The sequence below is a fragment of the Egretta garzetta genome, unplaced genomic scaffold (assembly GCF_000687185.1).
Source record: "Egretta garzetta isolate BGI_Z169 unplaced genomic scaffold, ASM68718v1 scaffold31, whole genome shotgun sequence".
In the NCBI taxonomy this organism is placed as follows: domain Eukaryota; kingdom Metazoa; phylum Chordata; class Aves; order Pelecaniformes; family Ardeidae; genus Egretta; species Egretta garzetta.
Genome location: NW_009258663.1, coordinates 266,684 through 287,761, shown reverse-complemented (window position 1 = coordinate 287,761; position 21,078 = coordinate 266,684). Strand labels below are relative to the sequence as shown.

Genomic DNA, 21,078 nt, shown 5'->3' with positions numbered 1-21,078 from the left:
ATTTGCAGTTTGCGAATAGCTTTGGTCCCTCAGACTGACTTCTTGTGAATCAGTTTTTAACTACTTTGTCCAAACACACCAACAATTCACTGGTGTAGTTATCTGAAGTTAAGTGGGTAAAAATAACGTCAGACATTTCTATCTTAAAACAATCCCTCTGCTACAAAGGCTCTCATACTCTCATTTTTGCTTCTGAACAAAGTACAGTCACAAAAAACCCCCAAAGCCTCTTTTAGCAGCATTAAAGGTGAAGGGTCTCCTGTGTAAAGTCCTGGAAATTTTCTGGTACCTTCAAATATACTGAATGCCCTCACCTCTTCAGACACAGACCCTGCAAAAACGGAGCATGCAGTTTGCTTTCACAAATGCAACCACGCTCCCAGTGCCATCCCCTGCAGAGGTGCCCATTTGGTCACATGTTTTTCATGAGACACGTGTAACCTTTTACAAATGAAGGAGATTAACCTCACAAGCATTTCAGTATATGCATCAGCCGAGCACTTCAAGAAACTTCCTTCAGTTTGGGGGAAAATAAACCCTACTCTTTTTACAGACTAACCACAGCTTTATGCCTCTTAGTTCCAACAAAATTTGTTGAAAGGACTAAAAACTCACTGATAGATCTGAAAATATAACTAAGCAAGCTGAGCAGATCTGCTTCTGTGTTCCCACAAGGAATCTCCTGTTTTGTCAGTGATTTGGAAGGAATGCTTACACTGATGAAGTTTGCGGCTTTCCCAAAAATTCATGGAACAGTAAATAATTAAGAGGTCAAGTCAATGAACCAAGAAAACTGGATCATCTAATAAGGCAGGCACAAGCAAAATGTCTTTTATATATCCAACTGGAAAATTCAATGCCTAGAAGGAAAAAATACCCTTATGGAAAGGATGGTGGACTTTACCCTAGGAAGTAGTGACTCTGCAAATGATTTGGGGGTATCATGGGTAGACAAAATCTACCCCTTTTAAAAACCACCTTGGAGATCACTTTTGCACTTGCACGTGTTCTTAAGAAGCCTGCTAAGGTAAAGGATTCAGTGGGAAGTATTATAAGGAAGCCTGTTCACTTTAGTACCTGGAAGGGAGAAATACAGGATGATTTATCATTCTACTGCCAGTCTTGGAAGGGATGTATTCTAAAGGGAATTAAAAGATTCAAGTGCATCTTTTGGAGTAGCAATATCAAACCAGTAAGCAACAAGAGCAAACCACTCACAATTTAAAACAAATGCCAAACTGCCGAGCCTTGGAATTCATTTTAAAATATTGCCCACGTACGAGCGTTGCCTCCATCATCTCTTCATACACTGTGTTCAACTTAATTGCCCCGTAGAGCTGAGTGGCTGTAGGTTTATTTGTTTGGAACTTACTGGTGATTCAGATATTGCTGCAACCTTCAGAGAATTCTTGATGGAGCTGAGTTCCCACATGTGTAGGTTTATGATGTGCACGCCACAACATCCCCTTGTGATCTTGTACAGGTTTTTAAGTACAGCTTTCCGGAGAAGAATGTACACCCAGGGATCTAAAATCTGATTCCACGTTGCCATTCGGAGAGCAAAAAGTATTGTTTCACAGGTATCCTTTGAATGACTCTCATTTATCCCGATTCTGGCCATTGTCACCTGAAAATGGAACATTTTAAAATTATACATCAAAAAATACATCAAGAGAGCATGTAAATGAGTGAAATAATTTCAACATTATCTCTAATCTTCACACCTTCACAGCATCAGTGCATCCCAATTGCAAAGTAAATACTTTCAGGGATGTAACATCATCCTAGAAATCCTCTAATATTTTACACAGGGTGTACACGTGTCTCTGCTGAACTACTTTTGCTGAACCTTGAAAGGAGGATGGCACCAGCCAGAGAATACCCTCCAAAACCAGGGACTGATTTGAGCAAGGAATAAAAACTTATCCAGAATTTGAGCTAGCCGGGCATGCCAAGACTGTTCCAGGGATGGATTTTTTCAAGGATAGGGGCCACTGGTAGATAAGAAAATTTTTTAGAAAGGCACTTATTTTTTCATATTTTCCAGATTGAGGTCTGCATAAGGGATACAGCACCTTGATTTCATCAAGAAGATTCACACATTCTAAGCTGCAACAGAACACAATTTATTGACACCAGAGGGTTTAGAGGTTTCTAGGAAAATTTAAGCCATGGTGACAAAGGCCACCGATACCCCTCCTCCTGCCAGTGGAGACACAGAGGGTTTCATTCACCTGTGGTGGTGCTGCACATGGACAGACCTCCACGAGCAACACCACTGCTGGAGCCGACAGTTTCACACGGATGGAGGTGTTAGTCTTCCAGCACAGCTCAGCGGGACTGCTTCTGGTGGAGGATACCCAAGAGCTACACCAGCCCAGTAAGCTGTGGTTGGCCTCTCTGCTTTGGAGAGCTGCAACCTAGGCTTTGAAACACCAGGCCTAGTGAAACACACGCCGGTGGGGCTCCTGCCCTGCAGAGCTCTCCCTTACAGGCTTTCTGCCATGGAGGTTTTGTAACCTGAGTTCCTGTGTGAAGAAAGCCTGGCCATGCAAAGCCAGGAATCTGCCAGAGGATGGTAAATTATCTCTGACTATTATTAATGTTAAAAGCACATGAAGACTTTTTTGGTAGAAAGATGAAACACTGTAAGGCTTTCAGTTCCAAAGACTTTAAAGCAATACAGTTATTTAACTAAGAAACAGGATATTTTACAACTGATGCTATGAGTACACTGATTTATTGAGCGATCAGAGGTAGGGTCAGTCTGTCTGAGTGCAGAGGGTTGTATTTTCACAAAGACAGAGTGTAAAAAAAAAAACCTAAAAAATAATAATGAATGAAGAGAGAAAACTCCCACTCAAGATTCCAGCAAACCTATTTTACTCCTTTTCAAATGCTTCTCTGTATTCCTAGGCCCTACCTACAGCTTGCAGGTCACCACATCTGAGTATAAACTTGAGTGGAACAGAGTGAACGCATAAAAGGAGACCGTACTTGCTTGATAAAGCACTTGATCATGCGTTTCTGTATGGATATCTGTGGGAGTGGCAAAAAGAGCCCATAGGAACATTCCTAAGGAAGCTGGTAAGACTGGCAGAAGCACAGCTGGGAATCGGTGCGAGGAGGAGGAGGAATGTCTGAGCACTGAGCCAACACAAACACTTATAGTTCCCTGAATCTGCTTGTCACCCCACAACCATTGGGCACATTCCTCTCTGACATCAGCAGCCCACCCAAACTTGGACAATTCCTTTGGCTTCTGCACGGGATGTTTTCTCAGGACAGTCCTATGTTTTATTTATTAGAGGTCCAATACCACAAGCCAAACTGAGAGGGAATACTCCTTACCCATGCAAGTAGGACTGGGCAGCAAATGACAGCAGAACAGAGTTCATAGACCCACGGTCCTTATCCCATATACCACATGCTTGACTGAATGCAGACATACAACTCCCTAATCTGCTTCTTGATGTACTTCAGAGAGCTGTTTGTTGTTCTTCTCTTGCATTCTGCTAAGTTAATAAATGCCAAATCCAATGCAATTTCATGCCCGGAAGAGGAGGCAGTAGATGTTGCCATCTAGGAAAAGCAGCTTAACCCACATTTTGTAAAACTGTTATTTTGTCACATGTTAACAAGCAAACTTGTGAGATTCACCTCTAAGTGAATCCACTCATTTGCTGTTCAGCATGCTGGCTCAACATGAAGTACCTCTGTTTCGATTAAGGATTTACATAAAGTAAATCAGGACAACGAGGAAATTTGATACATAATTTTATGGATTCTGATACTTGGAGAAGCTTCAACCACAGCATTTAAGTCACCCCTTCTGAATACTGGATATACAAAAAAACAATATATCTGAACTCACAAGTGGCAAGCAGAGCTTATGTACATAGCTTAAATGCTTAAGCAACTCAGCCGTGAATCCCTGTATTGGAAATAATAAGATAAAATCTACATTATCTACAAATTTTGTTTCAGAAAATAAGAATTTTCTAGCTATATTACTGACAGTATTCGGGAGTGTTATGCAGGAATTAAAAAATGTTTCCTTTCTTGTATCACTAAAACCGACATAAAATGATATCCAACTTTTTGAAGTTCTGAGAGTCTGAGATTTCCATATAGGCCTGGACTAAGACAGAGAATCTCAGTCCAAGCCCAAGCATGAGCATTTTTATCCCAAAACACTTGTGGCAGAGCAGCGGTAGTGACAGACATGTTACCATCACATTGGTTCTGGGCATGAAGTGAGAAAACTTCTCACTCCTCCAGAGAGCCTGCACTGTACTGGCAGCTCTTCCACATCTTCTGAGAAAACACGTGAGAAAACACGTAAGAGAAGGGCAGGCGAGTGAAGCCAACTGCATGCAAAGACGGGGCAAAGAAGAGACCATGTCCTGGCTACCAGAGCCTTTCTAAAGTAATCTGGTGATTTCTAGAACAAGACCCTAAACTCCATCTGAAGAGGGGTAGAACAGAGTGAGGCCAATTTAAATTATTATTTCTATCACATTCTCACAGTCAATTTTTTTAATTTAAATTCTTCAAATACTATTCCAAAGTCAGTTTGAAATCATAAATGATAAAAAGGCCTAATACACTACCAGCTGTTTAATAAAGGGTTTCATTGAAGCAGAACATGCCGACGGTCTGTGTTTGCTCCCTAGGTGCGAGGAAGTTGAGCCACTGAACCGGCACCAGCCACCGGCTCGGAAACTGCAGCCAGCGCCTCCTGCAGTGCTAAGCTGACTTCCCCAGGCACAGAAAGGATGCTTCTTTTCTTCTTATTTGACTAATGCTGTTCAATAATTAGTTCAAAGTCAAGAAATCTATTCAAAGACTGACATTTTTTTCCCTTCCCTGTAGGTCCATCAGGTTAGAATGTTGAAGGAATTCTGTCCTCTGCAGCCAGCAGTACACAAGTGAGGAAGCGGAAAGAGGCAACGTGGTTGCATCACTTCGAGTTGCCTTTGATCTCCACAACTGAATTTAGTATTCATGCAGATTCAGCCGTATGACTCAAAAAATTAATCCTGGTAGCTGGTAAATAATAAACATAACTCATGACATTGTCTAACATATTTAGAAATGAAAAAATCCAAGTAGCATTTTGCTGAGTTATACAATGTTTATATGAAGGCAGCTGTAGTACGTCTCCCTGGTTGGCAAAAAAATAAAAGTATCACATGATGTAACCAATACAAGTCAAACTTTCTTTAGGAACGTAACGGGAAAAGCATAACTGGAAAAGCGACTTTTTAAACCAAGGCTGCCTGCTTGCAATATATAAAGTTACTCTGACTCCTATTCATCCTTGTTGGTTTAAGAGAAGACCTGAGAATTCCCTGTCCCTAAAAATAAATACAGAGAAATCAAATTTGTGTGAAGCAAGGACTTGACACAATACGTTAAACTTCTCCATCCTTTTTTCCCAATTTAGGCCTCACTAAAACCAAAGCTCACTTTGCAAAATCCAGAAAGTCTGATGGAAAAGTTTTAAAAACATTTTGAAATTGTTGACTTCTACAACTTTGCATCGAGCAGATAGCATCAGAGAATTGCCGTTTCCCTTAGGGACAAAGCTCAGTGCAACCAACTGAAAAAATATTGCTCCAAAGCTTCACACCACTCTCCAAATCTAAACAGCATGTCTTTAATTTCCCTTCCAATTGGATCTCAATTATATGAGAACAACTAATAAGCTAAATGGCAGTGCCGCTTAGTCACATTCCTGTTCATACTCAAGGACAGACAGTCAAAACGAGCAGCAGACTTCACAGCTAGTGAGGAAATACGGCAAACCATAACACTGCTTTGATGCGTTTCAGCACATAGGCTCTAAATCCAGGTTCTATCCTCAACTTCAGGAAACTGGATAAAAACCAGTCACCAAGAGATGGACACAGAAAGCAGAGCAGACGGGCCAATTTTGTTATGCGCATGCAAATACCAGAAATTCTCTTCCTCTGTAGCTCAGCTTTCAGGCTCCATTTCCCTGTGGGAACCTTGCAGATCCTCCCAAACCTCTTCCTCTTCCTTTGGATTTCATTAGAAGCAGTTCTGAGAATTTCCATTAATGGAAAAAAGTCCATGTTTTTTTCAATACTTGCAGAGTACTTATATTTTGTCACTGACGCCTATGTCGAATCCAGAGGTGCATATCCCCTTCTCCTAAACCACACAGGACTCAAGGCAGTATGCTACTATGTCCTACTCCATGGAAACAAAAAATATATAATTATTTTGAATGCCCAGAAGTTTTTGGAACTTCCATTATTCATACATGCTACAAAGAAGCTGCAGTCTGCCGTAGGCAACAGCTGATAGCAGGTGATACTTTGTAGTACTTTATACACAGAAACTTCAAGGAAAATATTGGCAAAAGAGGGGGAGAGAGAAATCAAAATGTATCTGTCTTCACATTCTATGTACCATTTTATATCTCCTAAGAACAGCCATTAAAAAAAGAAACACTGACAGCAAATTGCCTATCTCATTGCTATATAGATATTGCAGTATATAAACCAAGCGCTTGTTGCAAAAAAGCTGAGCATGCTTCATTTTATTTTTTATGTGATTCTATATAAGTCAGTGTAAAAACAAGAACTTCCATGAAAAATATGTAGCGCACCACTTCTGCCATCAAAATGTTAATACACTCACTGTACTACTTATGCCACATAGTGCTTTTTATATTATAGATCTGCAATATGTTTTTCCCCTAATGCTTTCCTTTCCCTTTTTAACAGAAAAACATGAACCATATCTTCAACTTTTATATACCAGAGGATCATTTGGGCTAGCAAGTAAATTTTAACCAAGCATAGTGATTTTATGTTTTAAAAATGTGTACTTAAAAAGGAATTGGAGAAGACAAAATGTGTTAGCAAATTTTCCTCCACGTTACAGCCCAGAGGGTACTCTCAAGGGGATATGTAATACTGCCATGTGTAAAGTTTTGCAGGATCAGCTCTTGGCAAGTAGCAGCAAAAAAAGGGTTTCATTTCCCCATGTACACTTCTGTGAAAAAATAAGAATGCCACTAAAAATTAACAACGGATCCACTGGCACACTACTCAGTTAGAGAAAAATCTGTGCCTACCTCGTGAAATTAAGTTCTGGTCCAAAACAGGCAAATTAAGGATGGTAACTACTACCTGCCATGATATGCATCCTTAAACATGCAAGTTTACTTATTATCCCATTAAATGCTGCTAAGTCTGAGACAGACCTTTCCCTTATCAGAGTCACAGTCCTCTCTGAGAAACACAGAATCCAAATGAGAAACAGACTGAGCATCAGAAACGATTCAGATGACCAGAGGTAGCTGAGATTGCAAAACATATTGTAGATGTTTATTCAGTCTCCACATGCTCCGTATTTATCACCCTTACAACAGAGCTGCATAAACCTTTTGGAGGTATTGTAAAGCTAACAGCACTCTCTGCTCAGAGGCGTTGCCAAAGCACTACTGCTCTGATAAAAGTCAAGAAAGTAGAGAGAAAACGGGAAAATGCAACATTTTCCACAAAGCAAATGAAAATAGTTCCTAATATTCCTTTCTCAGACACAGTGGATTCTGTGACCAGGCAATTTCTCACTGGCCAATGATGCTGCTTCAGAAACATGGTACCATTTAGGATACATGTGCCTTTCCTTGTGTTGGCAAGATCTAAGCCATTAAATGCTATGTCCAAGCACCCCTCTGAATTGGTAGGGCAGATCTCACATCAACCGAACACCAAAGGAAGGACGGCAGGGTCAGACAACGCTGCAGCCATGACATTAGATGAAGGCTCTGTGGGTGTTTGCCGCCCAGCAGCTCAGCTCCCTCTGACCTCGCCGTATGATCCCTCCTTGCTGAGGGATCTTCTGAGCCGTACGATCCCTCCTCGCTGATCAGTTCTTCTGAGCTGTCTGCCCAGGCCTGAGGAGCACTCCCAGGCTATTGCACTTCGTTCCAGTGCCATTAGAGTCAAGCAAGACATTTTCACCATCTGCATTTTTACAGCTTTATGCCAAATATGGCTGTGGAAGGCAATGCCCTTTCGAACAAACATTTGGAAACATCATTTGAAAAGCGATTTTTAAGTATGCAAGAATCTGTCAAAATTACTGAAAAAAAAGCAAAGTGCCATGACATTATACTCACTATTTATATTTTATTAACTGCCTTCGGCATAATCATGCTCTATATAAGGCAAGAATGCGATCATGAAGTAAGCCTCACCAAGAGAAAGACTTCTTTGTGTGCATAAACTCACAAACATTAACTAAAATTGAAGCTTTTATTTTCTGTCAACTTTCCCTCTAGACGCTACCTATTTGCCTCTGGTTTGCAGTAACATAAATTCAGGTGGGGCTTGAATGAAGCATTCCAGGTCACCTCTCTTTGATTCTCCAAAAGAATCCAGATATTTCTGTCTCGGCTTGGCAGTCTTTTTTTCTTTCTTTCCTTTCCACCCTCTCAAAATTAGAAATACTTAATTAGCTTAATTGATTAACTCATTTGAAAGGAAAGCAGAATGAATATGAACAGAGGAGAGTTTAGCGCTGAGAGCAGTAGATGACTCACTTCGCAATGAAAAGACACGGTGTCTGTACCAAAGTCAAATAAACAAGCTGTTTCCTGAGCTACATGTTTTAAAGTTACGAGAAAGCTTGCTTCCATAGAGCGAGGAATGTATTGCTGCCTAACAATAAGGCCTGTAACAAAAATCACTTGTTAAAAAAAAAAAAAATTAATTTTACAGATAAAATATTCTTTACCCAGCAATGCTGAGAGAAACTTTACAGGACAACTGCTTAGACCTCTTGGGTCCAGAAAACAATAGAGTATTTCTAAGATTGCATAATAGGGATCCTCCTGAGGAAAACAATCAAATCATAAGTATTTAAGGACTATATGTAGTCAGGATCCATTCATTCTTCCTTTAGGGTCAGTGGGGTAAAGCTTCAAATCCTGGCAATGCCCTATTCCTTCTCTTTTATTGCTTTGCTTTTTCAGGTTTTCACACTCATTTGGAAAACAAATGCATTTTTATTGGTTAAACAAACATTCTCACTGATTTAGGAGCAACAGAACTTCTCTCGCTAATACCCTACAAATGCCCAAGGAAAGAATCACAAATAACACATAACACTGGGGAGGAAGAGAAGAACTGTCTGAATACAGAAAAAAAGAGACAATATACAGACAACCTGGAGGAGAAAGGAGCTGCAAAGGCCCAGAATTACAGAATGAATTCAGCATTTAATTACCGTTATGCACAGGACAAAATCAATAGCTTGGAAGTGATCTGTCTTTTCCATCATCACCACATTTACACTGCTTTATTACTAAAGTCATCATCCACTGTATTTACATGTCTGAGGAATGATACAATATAGATTCAGCAACCAGAGGCAAATCTTCCACTTCAGTCTTTGAGAGCAAGAAAATGTTCTTCGATAGGGAATGCAGGACCTGCCAGTTCTTACCTAGCCATTTTTTTTAATTCTCTCAGATTTGTGATTTTTGTCTAAGCAGCCAAGAATTAGGTTGAATTCCCTAAGGGTTCCTTGGACAGGTCATGCCTGGATTTCAGAGGAATGCCACATACATGCAGGCTTTCAGGGCAAATTCCACCGAGCCCAGAGATATCCACACCTGTCAGAAGTGTGAAAACAAGGAAGAAGAATTTCACGGTGAGCCACTCATGATATATAGTGGATTTTTCACCTCTTCTAGAATTCAGGGATGCAGATGACTGATGTGTGACCAAGCTTGCAAGACCTCAAGTAACAACAGGTCTAAAAAAGTTAAGAGCCTACTTTATTGTCTACCAATGGAGTCAGACCTTCAGTTTAATTGTGAGAAATTACGGTGTTTATTACATGGGTGTAGGGGGAAAATAAGGAGAAAAAAATATATTAATTTGTAATTATATTTTTTGTATGTTTATGTTTGCCATGTATGCAACATACATGGTGGAGGAAAATGAAATATTTTAAAAGATGGGTTGGAGTTGTAGTCACCTAATAACTCGGTGCTATCTGATTTTCAGTATTTGCAAATCTGGCTGGAGGCAAAGGAAAATGTGGTGTGTTCCTTTCATGTTATTTTTTTTTAAATCACCTTTAATAAAGTGACTTATTCTACAAATTATTCTGGAGAAGTACACTAAAAAGCTATGAACGGAAGTATCAGAGCTAATGAATTAGCAATATATCTACCAAGTTGGAATATATAATTTGCAATTATTTTTTTCTTGAATGTTGGAAAACAAATTAAAAGGGACTGCTGTGCAGCTGGACCATCTTTTAGGTGAAGGAGGGAAGAAGGAAATCAAGTGTTCATTTAAGAGTGATTTATTTCTCACTACTTCAGCAAGCGCACACTCCTGGTAAGAAGTGGGTTCAATCTTATTTCCAACTCACTAATGAACTGTAAATCCTAAAACAAATTGCGATCACTCACATGGATCCTCACCTCCTTCCTGCTTCACCTTCTGTTTGAACACCTTTCTACGCAGCGAGGCAGAGGGGAACGCAGCTGGCCATGACCCTGCCAGCACAAGAGTCTTCTTCCCCACGTCCTCATGTCCTGATGTTGGTCACTACATGGGTGATGTGGTTGCTCACAGGCAGACTCCCTACATCTTTACACCCTGCCTTACTCCCATAACCTTGGGCTGGCCATGCAGCCCACCCACAGCCAGCTTACACAGGGCAGTACATGGGTGCGGGACAGCAAGCAGGGGATCATCTGGAGATCAGTCATTAACTTCCATTTCTCCAGTGACAAAGTAATCTTTGGTTCCTGCAAGTTTCATATTTCTAATTTTCTTTAAAACCTGAGTTCAGGACATCCCTTACACAGAGGCTCATCTTCAGCCTTCTTCAGGAAATCATGCAGAAACACAACTCCAATGCCATTCAAACCCATGCTTCGGCACGCATCTCTGAACAAGGTCTTCACACAGCTCATTAAAAAGAGGAGCTAAGAGCAAGCTTATGAGCTGCCCTCCACTCCCTGCTCTGTCTGGAGTAGATAAGAGCAATCCTTCAGCAAGAGACAGTATATTACCTACAAAGCAGCTCAGGTTCATTCAGCCGCTCAGCTATTTTGCCTCATCCGATATGAGAATGAACCCGAAAGAATGAGTCGCAGTTACTAAAACTTCACTGTAACTCGTGGTGTAAACCATTTCTGCAACATTCTGCTACCTGACCATTACTATTTGTAAGAGCACATACACAGACCCCACGCCGGGATCGTGCTCCGGCTCTGCTAGGCACTGTGCATGCACACCCTGAACAGGCACCTTCCCTCCTGAAGGAGCTTGTAACCCAAGGAACCAGCTGCGGGTCGGCAATTTCTGAATATTTTTCTGTAATATCTAAGTCTTAAAAGCACATGAAATAAGAATTATTGCTCTGTTTTAAAGGTACACAGCGTATCTTCCAGAAGAGGATCCAAATAACGTGCACTCTCCGACATGAACTGACTCTACACTGCTATTAAGACAAATAACTTCTGCTGGAAACATTTATAATCACCATGTGAAACTTAAAATCATGAATTAAGAGAATAATAATATAATAAACATCTCACAGAACATACAAATGTATATCACACACTGACGTCTGCCATCTTAAACCTGGTGAGGATGGAGGAGTTTCTGGAGTTGTTCCATGTGAGTGTACTTGTCCCAGAGACTTTTCAGCGACAAGCTGACCATTTAAAGACTTTTGATAGTCAGGAAAAGAGCTTTCCTTAAATAACTGTCCAAAAATGGTTATGCTGTGTATGACATTTTCCAGAAATGTCTATGCAGTGTATGATATTTTCAAGCAAGAAAGGCCTGAATAAGTGTAATATCTAGGAAATAGGAAGAATTCACTTTTATCAAACAAAATGGGAATGTATCTCAAATTGACTTCAGGCACAGAATCCAAAAACTTTACCAGCTGAAGAAATTAGGGGAAGCTATGAATGGAAATCTACCTGGCTTAAGTCTTCAGAATTTGATTCTTTGAGCTGGCAAATTCAAAATTGAAAAAAATCAAAATTTTATGTGAAAGTCACTTGCATCTATTTGGAATGAACTATTGTAGATCTTTATGGTTTAATTCTGTATAAATAATATAAATTTAAAAATCAAGCGGCAAGCAATTTTGAAAGAAAACCAGGACCAGGTTGTTTGGAAAATGCAGTGTTCTCACGTGACTGGAAACCTGCCTTACTTTTTCTCTCCAAAACAAACCCAACCTCATTGCATTCTGATGGCATTGCATTTTCAGAAAAAGGCTTTATGTAAGGTTTTCCAAACAGCCCAAGTAAACATAGATAACAAAAACTAGAATTATGCTTCCCCAAAAGCCTCTGGTAAAGGACAATTTATCCATGTTTGCTCTTCTTCCTTCCCTGGCTCCTATTGCTACTGCAGGACAACATGCTGTCCACCCTCCATTTCTTCTCCAGAACTTCTCTCCTGTTTAGAGTATCTCAGCTGCTCAAGTCCCTGTCTTCTGTGAGAGGGAGGTAAACACCTGAATTACAAATATAGCCACAATTAATACAGAGTTCCTAAGCACTCCATGCTAAACTATGCCCTGGCCCACACTTAAAAATATTTTTTTAAAATTATTCGTATTTCTCAGAAAGTAAGATCTCTACAAACTGTAAAAGATTAAAATAGGACCAGACCAATTCTGAACACTGAAACAGTACCTTTGAAATTCAGTATCATTTTAGGTGGGTATACTCTAAAATGATGCTCATTCCATTTCTCATCTAACCTGGTAGAAATTTGCCACTTGTGCCTCTTAAGAATCCAAAATAAAAGAAAGATTTCTACATCCAATACTAATAAAAGGCATGAACATCTTATCCAAGCATTTCTAGTGTCACAGAAACACATCTGAACAGGTGGGTTGAATTTTTAAATGCACTGTATTAAACATTGTTATTCTCTCTCTGCAAACACCTATGATTTCTTTCCATGGAGTATTTTCACAGTGCCATACAAAAGCATACCCGAATTGCCTGAGTTGTTGCTTAAACCTTATTCCGCAGGAAACTAAGCTAAAAAGACAATTCTGTCTTGAGACTAACAAAAACAAAAATCAAAATGAGTGTTCTCTTTCCTCTTAACTTATAAAATCAGCTATTTATTCCAAAATATCTTTTGGGCCATAATATTAGGAATGATACTAACATTTCAGCGATTTAACCTTGAGCATCAGAAGCAAATTCAGAGGAACTCAAGCAAGAACAGTAATTGAATTTGCACGGTGTTAATGGATGTATTGAGAAACTTGGCAAGCCATTAAAAGGCCGTCATATGAGGGAGAGTGAAAGCCCTTTTTCTAGCATAGCTTGAAAGACAAGCAAACTCACAGGGGATTTTTATTTCCAGAGGAACTCAGGGAGCATTTTATTCAAACAGCTGCTCCTGATCTCACTTCTTCTGACACAGCAAGGCCTGGAAGAGAAATAACCACCTACAGTTGACAATGACCATCGCTGTAGTGACGGATAACCGTTGCTCTATCTCTTAGGACTAGAGATAAAGAGGCGTATCTAGCAGGCTTTCTGCTAGCAAAAAGCTTTTTTCCTTTCCCTATGAAACTGGTTCATTTATTAAAACCACTGTGGCAGAAGTGGGCTCCCGAGATGGGCTTGCACCCGGCCCAAGAGATGCAATGGCACCGTCCAACGGGCATTCCCATGGAGGTGCTGCAGTAGGTCGCCTCTCCTGTGCCCGTCAGCCTGCCGCGGGCAGGGTGCGAAGCGTAGCCCAGACCCAACTCAAATCACATCTTCTTTACTCTGACAGCACATCCCCTCTTTGCCTGGTGTCAACAGACAACCATTCTAGCAAAATGTGATGAGAATTCAGTGACAAAAGCCAGCACAAGCATAGTAATTATCATGGATTGTCTTCTTAAAAATCTGAATCTTGAAAGAGACAGACAAAGTGCAGTTTTCCCCTGTGAAAGTAACTTTTACAATGGCATTCAAAGCTGCAAGGTTAGCTAAAACCACTTAAGAGGGTCTCCTTCAGTCTTCAGAAACGGATGACTGGGAATTGAAGGTCTAATTTATTCTTTTTCAAAAGAACAGATCACTCTCCTCATTGACAGTGCCTATGGAGGCACGACGAGCGCAGGGAGGCTGCCACTTTGACTAACAACGCGGCTTGCCAGGGGCTCTGGGAGAGAATACACTTCTGCTACCCAGGAGAGCTGGGGTGGCTGCACTGCACGTGGTGACGTGGGCCTCACTGGCAAAGCATGGACCTGCGTCTCGGGACATCTTGTGTCTGCTTCTCCTCAGCTGAATTTTTCAATTATGAAAATCACCAGCCAGAAATCACGAGGGAAGGGACAAATTTTTCAGTAACTGTTTTGTTGTGGGGACAATACAAGCAGCAACATTTGAAGGCATACAAACAACATTAATAATGCAATGAACTCAGATTAATAATGCCCATTGCACACATAAGCATAAGGTAGTATAACAGAAATTTAAACTGCCAGCTTGTAGAAGAATACAGAAATAGGAATGCAGGAAGATGCTTCAAGGGAAACAGGGGTAGGAACGCCTGGCAAAGTGTCAATAGAGACATGAGAGTGCAAATAGATACACGACTACACATACAAAAATACTAAAATGAGATGCACAGAGGACTGCCTTGTACAGCCAAGTACCTTATACTGTATGCAACTACATGGTCTAGAATTTAGTTAGTGTAAAACCTGCAACCCGCTGACCTCCTTCGCCACATACCAACCGTGAGCCTGTCTCAGTGCCCGAAATACCTGATGGGGCAACCAGGGTGGGCTGGGCTGGGGTAAGGGTATTCCACCACGAGCATCCCTGTTAGCACAGGACTGCCCATCTCGCCTCCTCCGGCAGCGTATTCCCTGAAAGGACCACTCAGACCAGCTCTGGCAGCTTCTAGTTTGGAGTCATTTAGCGAACTGTAAGCTAAATGCAGCCCTAGGTGCATGAAAACCCACCATCGAGCGTCACTGCAGGAGACAAGCTGAAGAGAAGAAGAAGTCAGAGCAATTTCAGAGAGATGCAATTAGCATAACACATTGGAAAAGGGAAGAGATAAAGACTGCTAGAAATTAATCTGGACAGTAAAAAAAGCAGCTGAATAAGAGCTGATTTAATAATATGAAAAAAATACCTGAGATCTTTAAAAAAAATCCAGAAGGAACAGCTATTTTCTGCAGTAGAGGGGAGGTAAAACTGGAACGAAAGTAATAAGATAACTGCTTGGAAAAAGATCTTAGCAAGAATAACTTAAATGTAAAAGTATTTTTCTCAGGTTAAGACTGTGTTCCCCACAAAAAGATTATACCTTGCTCCATATCATAATTCATTCCCACAGATTTCACTCTAAAATAAACCCTTTCACTCTAAAATAGAATTCACTCTCAAATAAACCCCTCCTGTCCATAATTACAGGGAGTCTACTTTGCTACTCCAAAAACAAAAATTAAAAATGTTTTTATCCCTTGAGCCCCACAGAATTTGACGTACTGAAGTCAAAATCTGCTCATACGAACACAGCTCCAAAACCAAGCTGTTTCATGACAGGCCAGACATCAAGTCACAGCCAAAAACCAGCTTTATATAACAACCTATTTCATCAGAGATGCTTGTCACAAAGTGCTCCATCCCAGCTATTTGCTTTGGTAATCCAACCCCTAGGGACCGAATTTATACAACAACATTCGCATATCCCTAGCAAACGGCTAAGACTCCAGCAAGGATAAAAAAGATGACTTACTACATGGAGAAGTTGATGTTACTATCTTCAGAACCTTTTTTGGGGAATTATCTATCACAAAGCAAAATTAGTTGGACTGTCAGAACAAAGGTGCCTCTGCAAATCATTAACTACACAGATTATTGGAAAACTCTTGAACTGCACTTGTTGGTTTTTTTGTGATTTCCCTCCCGCTCTCAACTCCTCAAAAGGAGATGAATGTTCCCCCACGAGGGAAGAAGCAGGGAGCACCCCTCATTCTGGTACGCCATTCAGGAGATTCCCACACAGTGGCAGAAAACTTGAAAAAGCTGCTCATTTTTGAGGAACAAATGGGAAGAAGCTTCAGGAAAGAAATCAGAAGAAAGAAATCAGAAGGAAGACAAGAAATCAGAAGGAAGACAAGAAATCAGAAGGAAGACAAGAAGTCAGAAGGAAGACAAGAAATCAGAAGAACATCCCTGTCCAACAGCCCCAGGCAGAGCTCCACACGAGCTGTGCCATGGGCTCTGCTGCTGAAAAAATGCTCCAGATCTCCAGGAGTCTTAAAATAGAGGTGGTGATTGTTTATAATATTATATATTATCATACATAATATTAAATGTTAGCTATATATACATATACAAAGATATACAGAGGCACCAAAACAAGTTCACTACCACTGAGCAGGTGCAGAAGTCAAGTTAAGTTCCACACCAGCCACCATAAAGAACAATCCAGGGTCTTGTGCCTCTAATGTCATCTAAAGGTGATTTTAGCACAGGGCAGTGACTGAAAAAAAAAATAAAATCAAGTAGTGAAGTAAAACTGCAGTTGGATAGACTTGATCTTGGTAGCCCTGCACATCTGACAACTGACATAACACCAGACTACATTAAAAACAGAAGAGAAATAAACAGAGCAAACCCTCCATCCGATGGAAAATCACACCAAATAAATCCAAACTCTTGTATCTGGAAACCACATGTGGCATAAACTGCATCGCCTTCCTCCACTTTCTTTTCCAAAAGTTTGTTTAATTTATGATCGCTTTGTTTTATATAGAGGCAATTCACTCTCACATAACATTTTCTGTATACTCTTTGGGATGGAGAACATGGGTAAGATTCACAATTCAAAGATTGACACTGACTTCTAGATTTTGCTTTGAGAAAAAATGCAAAAAGTGAATGAGTGCAAGACAAGCAGGTATTTAACTACTTTGCCAAACAATCTCACCTATGAACACCTGCTCATATTTATTTCAAGAAATACATATTTTGGTATGTGCTGATTAAGTTATAGAACCTAAATAAGTCATTTCACAAAATAAAAGCCCTGAGAGATTTCAGATAAATCAAACGAGTAGATTTGGATCAGGAATCCTTCATAAATCATATGCTTTGATAAACCCTGGATCTCTTTTTTGTAGCACTTTAGCAGTACACTCCCAGCAAAGCTTTATTCCACTGAATCTCTGTATGCTCCACCGCAGTCCAATAAAGCTTGCTAAATTAACGCTGCGCTAATAATTCTGTTTGCATTCAGAATGCTATCGAAACAAAGAGTTGGTAATTCAGAGAATTAACTTTGATGACAACTCTACGATCCTAATAGCTAAGAAAGGTAATACCTACCAAGGACCCCATCCTTCGCATTTCCCAGACTATCAAACTCTCAGGCTAAACCACTAATTGTTCACTTCCTTGAAACTTGGTTTCAAAAACTAAATCCTACCTTGCACTAACTTTTTAAACTTCTCATTTCTACCATAAATTTGTCCATATTGCAAAGCTATTTTCCACACTGCCAGGCTAGTTTTGGTGATAGTTTGGTTCATCGCATATCAAGAGATCCAGAAGCAAAGCGTCACGAGCCTGGAATGCACAGAGAGCACCGACAGATTTGCCACCCAATGAACCACAACTACTTGTGTCTCACCTCCCTCTGCAACACAGTCCCCAAAACTGCCAAGAACAAAATTCAGCACTGAATTCTGAAAAGGCTCTGGAAAAAAATTTGCTGCTGGAATAATAACTCATTGTCAACTACAACTTAGATGAAGTTAAGTATTTTAACAAAAGTACTGTTGTGATTCCATTAAAGATTGCCAATATTTCAAAAATTATGTTTTTATAATTAATAAAAATTGAAAGGTGTAACAAAATTATCAACACTGAAAAAACAACCACAGTAGCTGCAATTTAGTGTTCCTTCATATGTTAAATAAATGGAAGTATGTCTTTTGAATTAAAAAAGTCTATAGCTCTTTTGATACCCAAAGGATTTTAAAAACCAAATTAATTCCAACCATTAAGGACAGTTATTTTATCTGAAAATAAATGTCAGCGGAGGATACTATAATGTTTTTTCAGGAAAAGTAAAGCCATCATCTAGGTTGCTTTTCTTGAAAGGCGTTCTGTGGCTTGCCCCAGACACATTTCAGGAGGTGTCTGGAAGTAACTGGGAGTAAGTTCCCTACAAAAGCTTGCTATACTGTTCTGACAACTTTGTATCTGCTCTGTACACAACAGCCAGGACACTGACAAAAGCCAACATGAATTTAAACTATGCTGTAGAGCAAGTCTAGAAAAATCACTAGAGAAGCAGGAGAAAATTCTGTGTGTGTTGAACAAGAGTGAAAGAGTTTTTGTGCATTTCAGTGATGCAGAGATTCATATCCAGACACTTTGCTTGAAGTCTGTGACACTGGATTAATTAAATGCTACCTGCCAGATACACCCAATGGCTGCAGGTAGGCTAATATCAGTACATAATTCAGAACTAGTTCACATAGCTCCATACTATACCATAGGCAGCGAGTAGATGAGATGTAGCTGGTTCTGATTCAGATCTCAGATTTAAATTCCTGTATTTGTAAGCTCGAACTGAAATTGCTCCTCATACACATCAGCAGAAAACTATGGGACCCTGTTTCTAGGAAACAAATTAAGATTTCTTATTACTTGTGACTTGACCTCTCTCACCCTAGTAAAAAAATGAATTTTTCTTCATTCAGGTTTACCGCAGTAAAAAGAGTCATGGTTAATGTAACACTGCGTCCAGCTCTGGAGCCCTCAGCATAGGAAAGACATGGACCTGTTGGAGCAGGTCCAGAGGAGGCCACAAAAATGATCAAAGGGATGGAACACCCCTCCTGTGAGGACAGGCTGAGAGAGTTGGGGTTGTTCAGCCTGGGGAAGAGAAGGCTCCAGGGAGACCTGATCGTGACCTTTCAGTACTTAAAGGGGGCATATAAGAAAGGTGGCCACAAACTTTAGATTGGGTATAAGGAAGAAATTCTTTACAATGAGGGTGATGAAACACTGGCACAGGTTGCCCAGAGAGATGATAGATGCCCCATCCCTGGAAACATTCAAGGGGCTCTGAGCAACCTGATAGAGTTGAAGATGTCCCTGCTCACTGCAGGGGGGTTGGACTAGATGGCCTCTAAAGGTCCCTTCCAACCTAAGCTATTCTATGATTCTAATATCAGCTTTATAGCACCATCAGACAGCAGGAGCCATCAAATTCTTTCCTATATCATAATCCCACTTCCTTTGACCCTGCTAGAGCACACACTAACATGAGCAGCACTTACCACTTTGGAAGAGTCCGTCTGTCCAGATTACAAACCCAGTTTGGTCAGGTCTAAACCAAATTTTTATTTTAACCCACCGCCAACCACTGTTTTTTAAGACGACTCCTTAATGCAAAGCCCTTAATACCCTGCTGATGCAGCAGAGGATTTTTACATTCTTAACTGTTGTCTTCTGTAACACAGTTCGCAAGCAGTAGCAAGCCGAAATAGTAACAACGAACAGACTACCATAAATAAAAAAATGATATGCACCACAGTACAGACTAAACAGACTTGCCACTCCAAGATTTCACTGAGTTTTTAGACAAGCTCAGTATTTGCTCTCATTTATTCTAGCCACCATTCTGCTACCACTGCTTCAAAGCACTGGAAATAAAGTCCTCACAGTCCCTATACATTTTGCTTACTCCATCTATTTTGCTTATGACCAGAAGTGGAGAATAATTACCATTTTTGTTATAGATGCATAGGTACACACATTATGGGCAACATGCTGTAAAATTAATACATTGAAGAGTGAATGGAGCTGTTACCACAGCTAAAGCAGCTTAAAACCTGGAGATAAAAAAGTGTAACTTTCATACAGTGATGTGCATTAAAAATTGGCAAACACGTTAGGCTCTTACCAGGAATGGACTCCAGCAAATGCAAGAAACACACATTATAGCCAAGAGCTGAATGATCATTTCAAAATGATGAGATCTGCCTTGTCTTTGTTGACTTTTAAATTTGACTTTTAAGAGGGTAACTCCTGTGACAGCATTGCACAAGAATGAAATAGCAAGGGCCAGCAACCCAAGGCAAGAAAAAAGTAAGAGGTAAAATCTGTCTTCCCAGTCCTCAACATTTTCTGTTTTATAGAAGCACCAGGTCCTCGATGCTTGAATTTGATAGGCTCTAAACCTAAGAATAGGCAGCAAAGCTATAAGAACAGCAAACAGACATACCATAGTCAACATCATTTTCACATGTTTAGAAGTCATTTTTGTAGAGTGAAATATTGGCTTAGTGACTCCAATGCACCGTTCAACAGCCATCACACTGCCCCGTTTTTTAAGAGCGGGCACAAACCAAAGAAAACCATGCAGATGCCAAAAACACTGCAAAGAATGTTGGACTGGTTAAATCGAATCCAGTCTTTATCCGAAGCGTACACAAACACCGCAATGGCTCCGTTGATGAGGTGGCCAAAGAGATCTGTGACGACCAAACCACTAGCAAGAAGCAAAAAGGAGGCTTTCGATTTCTGTCGAAACCTCTGATACGCCTTCATGAGAATTACTATTGCAAGACTGTTGGACAAAATTCCCACCGTCATGAAGATTATCGAAAAGAAAACAGAAATCTTCTTCTCCGTGTGGCAAGTTGTGTTCTTCAAGATTCCAAATCCAGCCAGCCCTGGTGATTTTGAACTGTTCATGGTTAGGAAAGGAGAGGCAGTCCTCAGAACATTTCAGCAGGCTTGCAATCAAAAGGCATCTGCAATATTAAAAACAAATACACACACGCTGTAAAAGGCATAGCAGTGTTCAAATGGCATTTGAAGCAGAAATTCTGTAATATTAGTCTGTGGTACAAATCTAATTTTCTGGTTTTCTGAGTGATATGATATGGCATCATATTTTAAGCGCATCAGTCACGGGATAAAACAATTACCTGCATGCATTATACAGTGCAGATAGAGCGTACGGTATCTTTACAGTCTCTGCACATGGGATC

The 21,078-nt window shown here is 40.3% G+C and overlaps 1 protein-coding gene across 1 annotated transcript; it reads right to left on the bottom strand.

The window, feature by feature from the left end:
• Nucleotides 1–1,315: 1,315 nt before the first annotated feature.
• Nucleotides 1,316–20,779, bottom strand: PTGFR (prostaglandin F receptor). Its single transcript, XM_035903897.1, is given in 3 exon segments — nt 1,316–1,627; nt 20,307–20,411; nt 20,414–20,779. Coding segments are annotated over 3 exon segments (783 nt in total).
• Nucleotides 20,780–21,078: the final 299 nt, after the last annotated feature.